The sequence below is a fragment of the Podarcis pityusensis genome (genome assembly GCF_964106645.2).
Source record: "Podarcis pityusensis genome assembly, chromosome: 1".
NCBI lineage: Eukaryota > Metazoa > Chordata > Lepidosauria > Squamata > Lacertidae > Podarcis > Podarcis pityusensis.
This window is the reverse complement of record NC_138028.1, coordinates 84,293,281-84,309,254: the sequence shown is the minus strand read 5'-3', so window position 1 is coordinate 84,309,254 and position 15,974 is coordinate 84,293,281. Positions and strand designations below refer to the sequence as shown.

Genomic DNA, 15,974 nt, shown 5'->3' with positions numbered 1-15,974 from the left:
CATCTAGTCCAGCCCCCTGCAGTGCAGGAATCTCAGCTAGATCATACGTGACTGGTGGCCATCCAAGCTCTGCTTAAAAACCTCCCGAGGAAGGCGAGTCTACCACCTCACCTGGAGTCCGAACACCTTTTACTGTCCGCAAGTTCTTCCTCGTGTTTAGTCAAAATCTCCTTTCTTGCAACTTGAATCCATTGGTTTGGGGCCTATTAAGCTCTGCCGAGTCTACTTCTGAGTAGAGATATATGTAGGATCATGTTCAGGTAGAGAGCATTCTTCCCCTTGCATCTTTTATTATTCAGGGAAATAAGAATCGCACCAGGAGGCGCTGCGGGTGGCTTCTGGTTAGTGGCGAGCTGAAACCTGGAGCTGCCTCCTACGCTGTTTGCCTTGCCAGGGCTCGGCTGTGAAATGTGGTTCAATAAACTAGTGCACCTAAGCATATGCAGAGTGCACCTTTCTCTACTGAGTAGGAACAACCAGGACTCCAGCCAAGCTTCTTGAACCTCACACAACTCATTCTAGAAATTAAATTCTATCCTACCAGTCCTAAATATGGACTATCCGCTGCTTTTTATTTAAAGTTGTTTTGTGTATGCATCTTTCAAGCCAGAAGGATATAGGACTGGGAAATCATTTCTAAAAACACATTCCTAGACATGCGCATTCAGAAATGAGTCCCTCTGTGTTTAGTGGGTATTAGGTCACAGGTATTGGTCATCCAATATACCCCCTGGGAGTAAATCTTATTCAGCTCAGTGACGCTTAATTCTGAGTAGACATGGATATGATTATTGCACTAACAGTCTTTCAGGAATGGCTCCCTCGGGTTTTCACATGCAGGACCTGCTCTCTACCTGCTTGGGGAAGTGTTGCCTTGTTACAGACTTGTTCAGTGGTTGAAGTAACAAAGTAGTTGGCACCCAGTTAAACCTGAAGTTGTTTTCACCTGTCATGGAGTAAACAGGCCTTCCATGACTAGGCCTAGAAAAATGTAGCACAGGAAGTGTAGAGGAGGCACCTTTAAAACAGCAAGGCAACCTTTCCTTTGGAAAGGTTACTATTCCTTCTCAAGAGTCAAGAAACGTGCTCTCTGAATCATAAACCCTCCACCTCCAGTCATACACCCCAGCCTGTCTTTCTCTCCATTTTTGACAGAGAGGGGTTCCATTGGCTTTTAAGAGTTATGTGATGGGCAAAAATTCAACAGGGAAGCTTACTCCAACATGGCTTCCTTTAGATTGTGAAAAGCTCCCCATTACACTTCTGCCTCAAACAGATGCTATTAAATATTGTTAAGAGGGATGGGGAAATGGAATTCCACTGGCCATGAAGGTCTTTTATGGAGAGAAAAGTATTCCAGCTGTTGTGCTAAGCTCCAGCCCAGCTGTGCTCAGTTTGTTTTGGTAAGTTCATTGAGACTCTTGTATCAGAAACAAGCAAGTCTTGTGGCACCTTCAAGAATGATTTGTTGTGGCAGAAGCTTTCATGAACTAGCACGCACGACATCAGATACATGAAGTGTTATCCTCAGTTGACAGATAATATATACATGCACATAGCTGTAGAGGGGGAAATGTAAACAGTGGGTCCAAGAGGCTATAAAATGCAAAGGGTTGCAGCAGGTCTGTGACGTTTTTGTGCAGAGCTCAAATGTATACAAGATAAGCACAGACTGGTGTACTCTCAGCAGCAGTCACTATAATCCTATTGATCTTTCTTTGCTGTTTATTGATGCTAGTGTTTTTAAGGTGTGTTGTTTTTTTCTTTTTGAGAGTTTTTGTAGTTCATGAAACCCCCCATATGGGTTCTATGGGAAGAGTGGGGCATGAATCATTTACTATGCAATGCTAATTCAGCACTTCCATAGCATGTTTGCAGGGGAGAACCACAGTCCCCATTAGGTCCAAATTGAAAAGAACTGAATTTGATGATAAATTCTAATTTAGCTATTTTATGCTGGAGTATCCCTTAGAAACCTTTTTTTGTGTGTGTGTGAAGCATGGCAATATTGAGGATATCAGAAATGTTCTCCCACCACTTTGTTTATACTATGGGGACAGCCGAAGGACTTGGTTTGTTAGTGATGCACTATATTACGTTGGAGCTCGAGACCCATAGGAGAGAGTTGGTAGGTCACCTATTATAATGCAAGAATTTCTTGACATATTTGTGTGCTTCCTACCATAGATTCCTAAATGGATGCTTCAATTTAGAGCAGGGGTGAGGAAACTTTGCTCCTCCAGATGTTACTGAACTATAGTTCCCATCAGCCTTGACTAATGGCCATGCTGACTGGGGCTGATGGGATATGTAGTTTAGCAACACCTGGAGGACCAAAAATTTCTCCTCCTTGCTCTAGAGAAAGGAAACGGAGCACCCATAACTCCATGGAAAACACACAATCTGCATGCCTATGGTCCCAGCTTCAGTCTCCAGTCTAAATGGTCTTGGGGCTGGATTCTGCCATAGACCAGCCTTCCCCAACCTGGTGAGCTACAGCTCCCACTATCTGTGACAATTGGTCTTGTTGACTGGGGCTAATGGAGGCTGTATTCTTAAAACACCTGGATTGGATACCAGCTTTGGGAAAGCTGGAGTAGACAACCCTGAGCCAACAGCCCAACTCAATCTACGTCAGCGACACGTTTTACGCATTCTGGTGCCGAGAGCCACAGAAGAGCCTGCGTTTTTCTAAGCTTTGTGGGTTTTGGATTTTTTTTATTATAAAAACAGTCTTTTTATCCCACTCATTAAAATCACATTCAAAAATCGGCAAAAAATCCATAATAATAACCCAGAGAGACAAACCAGAGATCAATATTTACAAACACTGCAGGGAAAGGGGGGGCTCCCGCTCTACCCCTCCCCCTCCCAGGGCCAATCGCCTTGGGAGGAATGTGGGAGCCATGTAGCAGAACAGGCAAAAACTCATCACATGAGGCGGAGTGGGGGGGGGGCATGCAGCAGAGGCAATCGCATGCGCTTGGGGCATGACACCATGGGGATGAGAGACCTGATCCCCAACTGAAAGCCATCTACCCTTAACCCCTCTGTTAAACCGCAGATGGAGGGAAGAGGAGGAGGAGGAGGGGTACAGGGTCAATTCAACCTGATATTTCTCCCCATCCTGTGGGAGAAACCGTAACACTGCTAGGGGGAGGGGAGGTGGTGGGTGGGGGGAGCTGTTAATACAGAGGGATACTGGAAGGGAGGGGCAGAATGGGCCTAGTTTTTCCACACCCAGCCAGGCCCCCCCTTGGCACAAAGATATTTACAGAATCCTTCAGACACTTGGGACTTGGCACAGGGCCTCATCCAGGCCGAGCTTCCAGTGACCGCACCCCCCACTCCCCCCACTCCAGGCTCAGCCCAGAGAGGCCCTGAGAGCAGAGGGGCCAGGCAGCTCAGAAATCTCTTTTGGCATGAAACCTGCTGCCCCTCCCCTCTTTCCACAGCAAAGCAAGATGGGCATTTGGCAGTAGAGACAGCAGAGCAAGAGGCAGTTCTCATCCCACTCCAAGGAGAAGATTCAGAGGCAATAGTACAGAGACTGGGCAAGCCAAACGCAAGGAGCTTGTCCAGATTCGGCCCCAGGGAGTACGACTTTTTGCAGACTCCACGGGGCCAACTGGGAAGGGCACAACAATAATCTTGAAATTTGGCACAGTTGATAAGAGAATGCCTGGGAGAGCAGGGTGGCAAGAGGCAGAGGGCAGGCCACAACTCTGAGGCAGCAGCAAGAGCAGCAGCAGCAGCCGCTGCCCCAGGTCAGGAATTCAGGATTTGGAATGGCAATTGGCGGGACCAGAAGAGGGTGGTAGGGAAGGATTCAGGATGTGAACTCAGGGACGAAGGGAAGAGAACAGAACAGGAGCAAGCCTTCATTTTTTTGTTAGACATTTTCGTTACAGTGTAAGCGTTTCAAGGCAATTCCTTATCACACTCTAGAGTGCAAACACAGCCAATGCTGAAGGGGATTGCTTATGGCACAGTGGCTGCCTAGCCGATATTCTGTGAGTGACGGGTGGCGGGAAATACACTCTTTTGAACTATCCCATCTACGCCAGAACCAGGGCGCCCTTTCTGCACGGGGCCTGCTGTGGAACCGTATGCCAGAGCCTGGCGCTGGAAAGAAAAGGGGCTGGGAACACGGGTTGTTGTGCCGATGCGTCTCTTCCCCTCAGCTGGTGTGAAGGGACTCACTCACCTGAGAGGACATGCCCTGCCAGCCACTCCATGGGGAGCAAGGCCTAAGCCAGCAGGCTCTCTCGTGAGTGCACTTGCGCATGTCTGGCAGCCACAGGGGAAGAAGCAGGGAGGACACAAGATGTGTGGCACACCTCAGGGCATCTCCTTCCATTGGTCCTATTTAGAGGCAGGGCTTTAATCCCAGCTTTCCTTCGTGGGGGGCAGGAGGGGTGGGGTAGACGCTCATCCACCTTGCCAACCAGGCTCCTTCCCCTCAAATGGGTATTGGTCCCCCTGTGCTGGGGGATGGGGAGAGGGAAGTCTGTCCCACACCTTCTGGATGCCCCACCCCCTCACTATAATACCCCAGGGGGCTGGGGTGGACATCACAATGATCAGCGAAAGGAGACAGGAGAGAGGGTGGGGATGGTGGACAAACCCAGCCAAATAAATTAAGGATGGGAGAGGAAGTCAAGGAGGGTCAGAGGCCGTTGGTGCTGCTGCTGCTGCGCTGGAGCAGAGGGACCTTGCTGAGCTCCACCACCGGAGAGCGCGGCTTGTGTTTCATTTTGGGCACCCTCTGCAGCAGCTGCTGGGCTTCCTGGTAGGCTTCGCGCAGCTCCTTCTTCCATTGCACCAACTCCGGATCGCTCTGGAGGAGGAAAGGCAAGGGATTAGCATGAGGGCCCCCTAGAATACGAAGGAGACAGCTCTCAAGGCAGCAGCCATTATTTTGCTCAGGGCAGGAGAGGGTATCAATCGCCTTGGACCTTACAATCGGCTTGGGAGTGGTGCTGCCATAACTGGTTGGTGCCCAGTTGGCACTTACTCAGGCAGGGCCTTCTGAGCGGTGGCTCCGGGTTTATGGAATACCCTCCCAGGTGAGATGCATCCATCTCCCTCATTATTAAGGTCTGGGAGCAACTTAAAAACATTCCTGTTTAACCAGGCCTATGGCGGCTGGAAGATACTGTTCTTGGCAACCCCTTGACATCATTAGCTGTGCAATCATGTGATTGTTTTTAAATGTTCTAAATGTTGTCAGAAAACAACCACCAGACTAAAATTCTGGAAGCTGTGTACAAATGGTTAATGCTTTCAGGCATTATTTCCTAATGGCACCTCTCTGTGCCAGCCCATTAGCACCAATACTTTCTCTCTGTAGAGAAGGAATAGGAAGACAGAGGTAAAGACTTTCTCAGCACGGCCCCTGATCATAAGGAGCATCTTGTTAGAATCATAGAATCATAGAGTTGGAAGAGACCATAAGGGCCATCAAGTCCAACCCCCTGCCAAGCAGGAAACACCATCAGAGCACTCCTGACATATGGTTGTCAAGCCTCTGCTTAAAGACCTCCAAAGAAGGAGACTCCACCACACTCCTTGGCAGCAAATTCCACTGTCGAACAGCTCTTACTGTCAGGAAGTTCTTCCTAATGTTTAGGTGGAATCTTCTTTCTTGTAGTTTGGATCCATTGCTCCGTGTCCGCTTCTCTGGAGCAGCAGAAAACAACCTTTCTCCCTCCTCTATGTGACATCCTTTTATATATTTGAACATGGCTATCATATCACCCCTTAACCTCCTCTTCTCCAGGCTAAACATGCCCAGCTCCCTTAGCCGTTCCTCATAAGGCATCGTTTCCAGGCCTTTGACCATTTTGGTTGCCCTCCTCTGGACACGTTCCAGTTTGTCAGTGTCCTTCTTGAACTGTGGTGCCCAGAACTGGACACAGTACTCCAGGCGAGGTCTGACCAGAGCAGAATACAGTGGCACTATTACTTCCCTTGATCTAGATGCTATACTCCTATTGATGCAGCCCAGAATTGCATTGGCTTTTTTAGCTGCCGCGTCACAGTGTTGGCTCATGTCAAGTTTGTGGTCAACCAAGACTCCTAGATCCTTTTCACATGTACTGCTCTCAAGCCAGGTGTCCCCCATCTTGTATTTGTGCCTCTCATTTTTTTTGCCCAAGTGCAATACTTTACATTTCTCCCTGTTAAAATTCATCTTGTTTGTTTTGGCCCAGTTCTCTAATCTGTCAAGGTCGTTTTGAAGTGTGATCCTGTCCTCTGGGGTGTTAGCCACCCCTCCCAGTTTGGTGTCATCTGCAAATTTGATCAGGATGCCCTTGAGTCCATCATCCAAGTCGTTGTTCACCTAAGATGCTTTTCTCCTGCATGGACCAACACCCAGGCAAAAGGCTGTTTAATTCCCACATATATTACTTGTGTTGATTTCCTCTTATGCATTACAACTGCTCAGTCTGTTTTGCCTGTCGCTTGGCTTGCAGATGAAAGCCAGATCTCAGGGGCACAATATAGGGCAGACTGCCAAAGCCCCTATGACTGCTCATACCGGAGCAGAGAGGGGTTAAAGAGGTGCTTGCCTGTATATGGGGTCATGTAGGAGTGAGACAATGGACGCAGCCAATGATTAACCTTCCCTTAATTCAAAATATGGCCTTTGTTAAAAACATATAGATTCCTGAGTACTATAGATCTATCAACAGTGCAGCATGAGAGGGAGGAGAGGTGCCTTTGAAAGGTCAAGGCAGAGGCACCCAATTTTGGGGATGCTGGCTAGGCTGTCTGCAGTAAGACCATCACAGTGACAGTGAGGGACACCTCAGCAAAAATGCAGGCTTTAAAAAATAGCACAAATTCAATCGTCAATTTATTTCAGGGCTAGGTATGTGTGTGTATCCACTCTTGAGGATGGATTTGGCCTGTGGGTTAGCTACCCCGCTATACAAACTTGCCTGGGGAAAAGAAAACCCCACTGAATTAGTGGGGCCAACTTCAGAGTAGGCAAGTTTAGGATTGCACTGCAGATGGGTTTTCCAGCAAAAGGATAAATTTCTTGCACCCACGCAAAGTCCTTGCCTCCCAATACAATAAAACACGCTACTCCAACTCCTCTAGGCTTGAACAAGTTCTAAGGGAATTATGCAGCTTCAGCTATATTCTGTACATCTGATGAATACATATAATTATTCTGGTTGTAGAGAAATTTCTTCCCCTTTTGATGCAAAGCACACACCGCCCTATTTATAGTCTTCTAAAATGTGAACTAGCTTTCTTAACTGAACAGGACATTCCCCCTCCCCATAGATTGAGAAGGGGCTCCCCCTCCTCCAGTAGCCTGTAGGGGACCTCGTGACCATAGAATTCAAGAAATCACAGAACAGGAAGGGAACACAGGCCATCGAGTTAAATAGGGAGAACAGGAAGCACAACTGTTTTACACTTCCTGTTTCTGCTCTGTCATCGCACTCTTATCTCCTCTTTTGGCTCTCCTAAGCTCCCCACACTTGCTCACCCCCTTGTGAGGGTAGACTTGAAAAGATCTGCTTCAGATTTGAATGAGAAACAAACACAAGAGCTACAAGATACTTGTGCCTCTGATTCATCTTACACCTGAGGGTTCAAATTTGATTCAACTGCAAGAAAGGACCATCCACCCTTCCCCTGATCTCATCTGACCAGAACAACCTACCAAATCAAGAATACAACTTCAGAAAGGTGTTGGCCTAATACCTCCAAGTGACTAAAACAAGCTGCAAACTTCAAGCCCCCTTCACTATCGATCTACCCTAGCAGGATGAAGGCACCGTGGGTGTTTCCTGTGTCAGAGAAATTTGTCATTTGCCCACCTTGAATGGAGTTGCTCTCTTCTTGAAGGGGCAAGCACACAATTTTTTAGTGCTTCTGGTACCCTAAGCAGCTAGAAGACCTTTTACCAGCTGCACATAGTATAACAGCTATGGTTGTTCCTGGACCAGGAGAGCTTAATCACAGGCACGGTTGACTTCAAGGCTGAATTACTGCTGCAATGTACTCTATGTGGACCTTCCCATGTGCTTGATCCAGAAATTGCAGTTAGTGCAGAATGCTGCAGCATGGCTGCTGACTGGAGGGAGATCCTGCCATCATATTACACTTCTGTTCTGAGATCTGCACTGGTTGCTGATTTGTTACCATTCAAGGTGTTACTATTTATATATAAAGCCTTTAACAGCTTGGGAATACAGTGGTACCTCGAGTTAAGTACTTAATTTGTTCTGGAGGTCCGTACTTAACCTGAAACTGTTCTTAACCTGAAGCACCACTTTAGCTAATGGGGCCTCCCGTTTGCCGCTGCACCGCCACCGCACGATTTCTGTTCTCATCCTGAGGTAAAGTTCTTAACCCGAGGTACTACTTCTGGGTTAGTGGAGCCTGTAACCCGAAGTGTTTGTAACCTGAGGTGTTTGTAACCCGAGGTACCACTGTAGTCTACTTTGCTTCAATCTGTGGAACTGGCACCATTACAGGTGTCACATAAAGCCCTTTGTAAGAAATTGCTCTTTCAGTGTGGCAGTACTCAGCCCTTTGGAACTCCCTGCTTATTGATATCAGGCTGCATTCTTTTCAGCGCCTACTTAACACAGTTTTGTTTAGGCAAGCCTAGCCAAACATGTAGAATGTGACCTCAGCAGGATTCTTATTAATCCCAGGTACAGAAATAGGACCATGAAAAGCATAAAAAAGTAAAGGTAAAGGACCCCTAACAGTTAAGTCCAGTCGCAAACGACTCTGGGGTTGCGGCACTCATTACGCTTTACTGGCCGAGGGAGCAGACGTTTGTCCACAGACAGTTTTTCCGGATCATGTGGCCAGCCTAACTAAGCTGCTTCTGGTGAAACCAGAGCAGCGCACAGAAACGCCGTTTACCTTCCCGCTGGAGCAGTACCTATTTATCTACTTGCACTTTGACGTGCTTTCGAACTGCTAGGTTGGCAGGAGCAGGGACCGAGCAACGGGAGCTCACCCCGTCGCGGGGATTCAAACTGCTGACCTTCCAATCGACAAGCCCTAGGCTCAGTGGTTTAGACCATAGCGCCGTGAAATCAGGAAGCCTCAGGTTGTAATCTTGCCTCTACCATGTATTCACTGGGTGGGGGTTTTGCAAGCAAAGTTCTCTCTCCGCTTCAGCCCCCCCCCCCCTTTGCACTATGGGGACAACAGTGGTTCCCTGTCTTACAAAGGCCTTGTAAGAATCACTGAGATAATGTATGTGAAACACTTCAAACAGTCAATATGTGCTATATTATCCTAAGTCCTGTCCAGTCATCAAACCATGCCAAGGGAAACTGGGGGCTGCCCATCACCAATTTTTGGCAACCTCGCTACTTTTTGGACTTTCTTCTAGGAGAGGCAATGTGAGGAAAAACTCACGTCACACTGCAGGACAAACTGCTTGCCACCCCGGATCTTTAGGAGGATGCACTTTCGATCCTTTATCTGTGTCTCCTCAACAGTCTGGATCTCTTCCATGGTGAGCAGCGACTGCTGTTGTAGGGTCCAAAACATCTTTGGTCAAAGAAAGAGCCACTTATATAACCCCAGGTTAAACATGCATTCTACATCCCTCCACATAATCCCATCCCCCAGGCACTGCAGTCAATGCCTATTCCTACCCCCCCCCCAAACTCATATGAGACAAACCTAGGCTCTCACACTTGTATATAGCAAGACTCTCCACTCTCCACCCTCACCCCAAACCTGCCATTATCCCCTCCCCTCCTTCCTTAGAGGAAAGATCTCCTCTTACCGGGGATTCTCCTTCTCCACGCCACTCCAACCGATTTGGGAAGAGGTAGAAGTACCGCCTCTGCCACTGCGTGAGGAAAGGGTTCCCCAGTTTTGACATGTAGCCATGCATGATGCAGTCCTTGCCCAGGGCATAATCTGTGTACGGAATGGCAAAGAGAAGAGAATCAAGGACAGGCAAAAACAAAACAAAAACCCCCACAAGAAACAAAACAAGGAGACACCAAAGGGAACAGTTCAGGGGGAAACAACCCAAGTCATCCAGCCATGTCTTCTCTCCATAGTGGGTGTTGCAGCAAAGAGTTTCCAAAAGCAGGTGGCCTGCAAACTGGATGCTGGGTGGCAATGGCGGCTGAGGAGGACTTGGTCATGGAGCAGAGCTAGCCTGGATGAGGAAACCCACTGCCACTTGTCCTACCAGCCCTGGGTCTCACCTTCCTCGTGGCCCAACTGCTTGTTCTTGGCTCTTTTGCGAGCCTCCAGCTTGTCAGTCTCGGCGTTGACTGTGTCAAAGACGGTCTCTGTCACCTCCTGCTGCCAACGCTCCGAGATGGTGAGTGGAAAGTTGCGATAGAGCTCCTGGTCACTGTCCAACAGCTGGAATGAGAAGTGAGCCACGTTGCCCTTGTTTCCAGGGTAACAGGCACAGTCCCCCTGCTCTGAATACCAGCTGCCAGGGAAACCACAGCAAGAGAGGGCTACTGCCCTCGTGCCCCCCTCGTGGGCTTCTAAGAGGCCTATCCGACTGGGAAGCAGCATGCAGAACTATAGGCCTTTGGTCTGATCCAGCAGCATTCTTCTACTGTGGAGGTTTGGGATGAGTCCCACTTCTTCCTTTCTATCTTAAGTATTTGACATGGATATTCTCTCCGGCTCTGCCTTCTGCACTTCTCCACCTTCCCAGACTTACATTGCCTCTTCTAGGCACTAAAACTGAAACCCACCAGGTTTTCCCTCATCACTTCCCAGCTGATCTCAGCTCTCTCCAGTTCTCTCCCAACCAACTCAGACACAACACCTATCCTATCCTGCCTGCAGAGGTGGGGGGAACCATTATGGAGCTCAGGATCCCACCACCTAAAAGAGTTCTCCCCTCCAGAACAAGCCCAGGTCCTGCATTCATCATCTGAGGGCATTCTGTGTGTGCTCCCCCCAAGAGAGGCAGAGAGGGTGGTGACACAAGAACGGGCCTTTTCAATGGTGGCACCCTGGTTGTGGAATGCTCTCCCAAGGGAAGCAAGCTTGGCACCATCATTGTTTGCCTTTAGGTGCCAGTTTTATTTACCCAGCCCCTCGAGCCTTCATTTGGAGGTTATTTAGTTATGTCTGTTGCCTCTTTTTTTGGTCTTCCTTTTAGTGGGGTACATGCTTCGTATATTTATCTATGAATGCACATTGTAAAGTTCTTTATTGCCGTGTGTGTGTGTGATTTCTGTTCTTTACTTTGCAACTCGCTTTGGCTTAAAGTCAAGTAACTTTTCTCAGTCCGGTAAACCCCTCTACACAAAATTCTGCTTGCCCTCGTACCTAAGGCATTTGGAGAACCACTGGATTGTTAGACATGTCTCAAAACACTCCCAAAGTTTGCTGTTCAGAACAGTAGATTTAGGTTCTAGGGGATGCAGCAATCGTATGACAAACTTCTTCCACATATAAGGAATAGTTTGGCTAAGGCTGAACATCCCCGTCTTATGTGCTATTTACTTTGTGGACTTCATTACCAAAGATGACATGCTGGCCACTACCCAAGTAGCTCTTCAAAGGTTTAAACACACGCATGGCTGTTCGCCAGGATAAATGAAACCTCTATGTTCAGAGGCAGCATAGCTCCAACTACTGGAGGCGAGTGGGGGGGGAGAGAAGGGGTGTTTATCTCCATCATGCTCTGCTTGTGAGCTTCCCAGTGGTCTGTGGCTGGCCTTAGTGTCGGAGACAAGGTGCTGAACTAGATGGACTGAAGCCAACATATCAGTCCAGTAACATTCATTTGTCAAATCAATCCAGTAACATTCATTTGTCTGCATTATCCTATTCCCTAGTAGCAGAACATAGTATTGCATCCTACAATGCAGTTCCACCCATTAGCGCTGCTGCTGAAGCCCTCACCGTGTATTTGTAATTAAACCTGCTCTGAGAGCCACGTTTGGAAGAAAAATGGGAGATGCATTTATTATTATTATTATTTATTAAAGTAGAGGTATGTTCAAACCAAAGAGCAGAGGAGGAAGCTGCAGCTGCCCTAGCAGAGAGTAGGTTAAGGGCTGCCCCCCACATACCTTGATGCCTTTGGTGTCCTCTTCATCAAATGAGCCAATGTCAAAAGCGTCAGCTGCATTCACCTCCCCGCGTGGTGGGATCAAGGGGGGCGGATACTGTGAAGACATGGGGGGGGGGGGGAGTCAACTGAGGAGCAGAGGAGAGTTGCTTATCCCTTACAATTCCTTCCTTCCCTGATGGCCATCTTCAACTACCTAAAGGGCTGTCACACTGAAGAGGGAACAAGCTTGCTCTCTTCTGCTCTCGAGACTAGGTCCTGAAGCAGTGGATTCAGTTACAAGAAAGGAGACTCCGACTAAACTCCAGGAAGAGCTTTATGACAGTAAGAGCTGTTCAACGGTGGAACAGACTCTCACGGGAGGTTGTGGATTCTCCTTCATTGGAAGTTTTTAAGCAGAGGTTGGGTGGCCATCTGTCATGGATGCTTTAGTGGAGATTCCTGTATTGCAGGGGGTTGGACTAGATGACCCCTGGGATCCCTTCCAACTCTATGATTCATGATGACCGAACAGAGTCTTTATCCCCAGCAACTCTACTGTCTTCCCAACTGCCCTGCTCACCTTTTGGAGGAAAACCATCTGCCAGTCTAGACCCTGGAAGAAGGGACTCTCCTTCACCTCAAGCGCCCTGTTGGAAAGACGGTTGCAGATTACATAGAGTTCTCCCTTTGACCACTGAATAGTTAGGGCAGGGGTAGCCAATGCAGTGCCCACCAGACAGTATGAACTATTACATCCTTCAGCCCCAGCTAGTTTGGTCAATGGGGAGGGAGGCTGGGTGCTGTTCATTACTATCTCTTGTCAACTACCTGAGTTAGGGGCTAGAGAAAAGCTTGGGAACAGCAGCTTCGTCATGAACAGTCACATAGAACTGGAATGCTGCCTTTATGTTCATCTAACAGCTGAGCCATTTCCTTTGAAGGAAAACTTGTTTTGTTTAAAAGGACATCAGGATTTAGCTTGGCCTAACCACATCTGCAGCTCTTGACTTTTACCACCTAGATTAACTCAGCCTGGTGTGCCTTCTTTGCCCACCGCCAAAAAACCCAACAACCCTGAGCTGTTCTGTTTTGTTACAGCAAACAAAGGACAAGAGAGACATCGAGCAACTTAAAGGTAGGGCTGTGCAAATGCTGCAATTCTGCAGGTGCTCAGAAGAAGGGCAGATCTGAACTTCTCAGAAAGCTGGATTCTGCGCCCAGAATCCAGCTTTCTGAAAAGTTCAGATCTCATTTTTAAGGCAGGCAAGTCTGTAGTCCTAATGGTTTTGAATATATATTTGAAAGTATGTGAGCTATGCTTACTAAAAACTCAGAACCTAGAGAAAGATGATCAGAGGTTCAGGGGCGGGCAGCTTCAGTCCTCTGTATGGCTTATTGCCTCTCCATGGAAAAAGAAAACCAGAGCAAATTCTGCAAAAATAGCAAGAGCTCAGAAGAAACTGTGATTGATAAGAGAAAATGTGCAAACCTCTTATATACAAGTCAAAGAACACAGCTCTTGTTGACACAGAACTTGGATTGCCTAGCCACAGAACGCTGTTAACACGAAGTCTGCACATCACACCTTAGAGGCTAAGTGACTCATCGTAGCACAAACGTTTATAGGAAAGAGCCGACTTCATCAGATGCAGGATGTAAACAAAGCTGATTTGTCCCTACATGAGGCATGTCAGTTTCTGGGTTATATATATTCATCGCAAGAGTTGAGAATAGCCTATTCTGGGGCAGGATTGTTTAATTTGCTCCATTATTATTTTATGAAAGGGTGAATCAGCAAGTACCTAGGCAGGGACTCCCATCCGCCATTCTCCCTACAACAGATATTGTATATGCAAGTGAGTAATAACGATTCATAGCTCTGAAAAGACCTGAAAAGTGTTGTGATAGAAAATTTTATGTTTTGAGAAAAATCAAAACTAGGCTAACAAAATCCGAAATAATGGAGAATAAAAGACAGCAGGGGGGAGAGACAGACTGCTCTGGTGCAGGGTAACATGAGGCGCACATTTTGCACATAGCAGCCAATTAGGTCCCCAGATGCGGCTTCCAAGATTGCTTCTCTGCAACCATTAAAAGCCATAAACTGGATTTTTTAAAGCAAGCAAACTCTGTGATTCTTTGAATTCCAGATCCTATCTTAGGTCTTGCACTGAACAGGGTACTACATGGAAAGCCCAGAGCATTGCCGACCAAGGAATAACGTTGCCGGAGCATTCCTTAGCTCCCGCAGTACATCCTCTGCTTCAAGGTCATCTAAATTAGAGTTATCAGATTGTGGCTTCAATCTGAACCTGAGGAACAGGGCAAGCAGGGAGCCTGGGAAAGCTAAGCTAACAGCAGGATGTTAAGCCTGTCCCATAAATACTTTTTAAAAATGGAAGGCACATCTTGGTCTCATAGTGTGATATATATGTATTTTAAACCTGCCCTTGTTGTGGCAACCAGAGCACCTTCCCCAGGTTGTTTTTTTTTCAAACGAGAAGGGCTGAAGTATTCTTAGCTGCGTTCCAAACAACAAAACTCCACTCCACTGATAATTCTGAAAGCATTCTTTGTATAAGAAGGTTGGGCAACTTAATCCCCTCAGCCAACCAATGGCCTCCCAGATGCGCTTGGGCTACAGTTTCCCCTGACTGCTGACCAACCAGTCCAGCAACAACTGGAGGGCCATAGGAATCTCACTCCCCACCAACATCCCTGCCCTACAGCCCATCCAGGCGCTTCAGCTGTTCCCCCTGGAGACTCACCCGCGGCCCATGCAACCCAGCCGACGGTTCACATCTCTCTGCAGCAGCCCCTCCAGCAGAGAGCGCAGCTCAGGTGAGAAGGAGTCTGGGAGCTCCACAGCCTGTGGGAACGAGAAGGGCAGAATTATTCTCATTATTAATTCTTACATTTGCACACCGCCCTACACCCGCAGGTCTCAGGGCGGTTACAACATAAAATCACAATATAAAAACACAATATACATAGTGTTTACAAAAACAACCCCTTCCCCATCACATTTTAAAAGGGCACTGGGTGTTAATCATGGAAATGGGGATGGGAAGGATCTGGAGTAAGAAAGATCCTGCCAGGGTTTAAGAACCTGTGGCCCTCTGGATACTGTTGGACTCCAACTCCCATCAGCCTCAGCCAGCATGTTCAGGGATAATGGGAACTGCAGTCCAGCAGCATTGGGAGGATGTGCCACAGTTTCCTCATCCCTATTGTACAGGAAGAATGTCATTTGGCATCTAGGGGCATCATTCCCACTAATCTGTCCCCATGGCTCAAAGCTGTACGGAACGATTGGGTCGGTTTATTTCATTCATTATGACAGAAGGGACAGGCCCTCCTATTCCTGGAGCCCACAGGGAATCCTCAGGAAAGACAACTTTCATCCAGTGGCAATGGAATCACACTCCTGGCAGGAGGTGTAGGAGAGAGAGGCAGTGGGCTAAAGGACTCCTTAGTTGTCATCAGAAGAAAAGGTGTTTTAATATCAAATGCCAACCCAGCTGTGAAACATTCTCTCTCTCTCTCTCTCTCTCTCTCTCTCTCTCTCACACACACACACACACACACACACAGAGCGGCATACCTAGCAACTCGGGTGCCTGGTGCGGGGGCGTATTCTGCAGCCGGGGGCGGGACGAGCATCTCCAACGCTTGGAACCTCTCTGCCACCTCCCCCTCAGCTGTAGGATGGCTGAGGGAAAGGCAGTAGGCAGAGGCTAGTCCCACGCTGCCGTTTCAGGCAGCGCGGAACCTGCAGGCGCCTAAGCCACCACGTCACGCCTAAAAAGTTTCATGAGCCCAATTTTTTAAAAAAAACTCATTTTGTCAAAACCCCCCCCCCCTGTGATGATACCCGGGGTGAACCGCACCCCCTGCGCCCCCTTCCTCCACCGCTGCAAGCACGGATCTGAAAATA

The 15,974-nt window shown here is 47.9% G+C and overlaps 1 protein-coding gene across 2 annotated transcripts in view; it reads right to left on the bottom strand.

The window, feature by feature from the left end:
• Nucleotides 1-2,686: 2,686 nt before the first annotated feature.
• GRK2 (G protein-coupled receptor kinase 2) overlaps nt 2,687-15,974 on the bottom strand; it is a 39,640-nt gene continuing 26,352 nt past the window's right edge. The window contains exons 15-21 of one of the 2 annotated variants that reach the window (XM_080994490.1): nt 14,806-14,906; nt 12,618-12,684; nt 12,057-12,152; nt 10,215-10,377; nt 9,782-9,918; nt 9,406-9,540; nt 2,687-4,840 (exon numbers count right to left, since the gene is read on the bottom strand). In XM_080994490.1, the coding sequence (XP_080850616.1) occupies nt 4,670-4,840; nt 9,406-9,540; nt 9,782-9,918; nt 10,215-10,377; nt 12,057-12,152; nt 12,618-12,684; nt 14,806-14,906 (870 nt within the window). In that variant the 3' untranslated portion in view covers nt 2,687-4,669. The remainder of the gene's footprint in view (nt 4,841-9,405; nt 9,541-9,781; nt 9,919-10,214; nt 10,378-12,056; nt 12,153-12,617; nt 12,685-14,805; nt 14,907-15,974) is intronic. The other variant, XM_080994491.1, reaches the window with a different exon arrangement.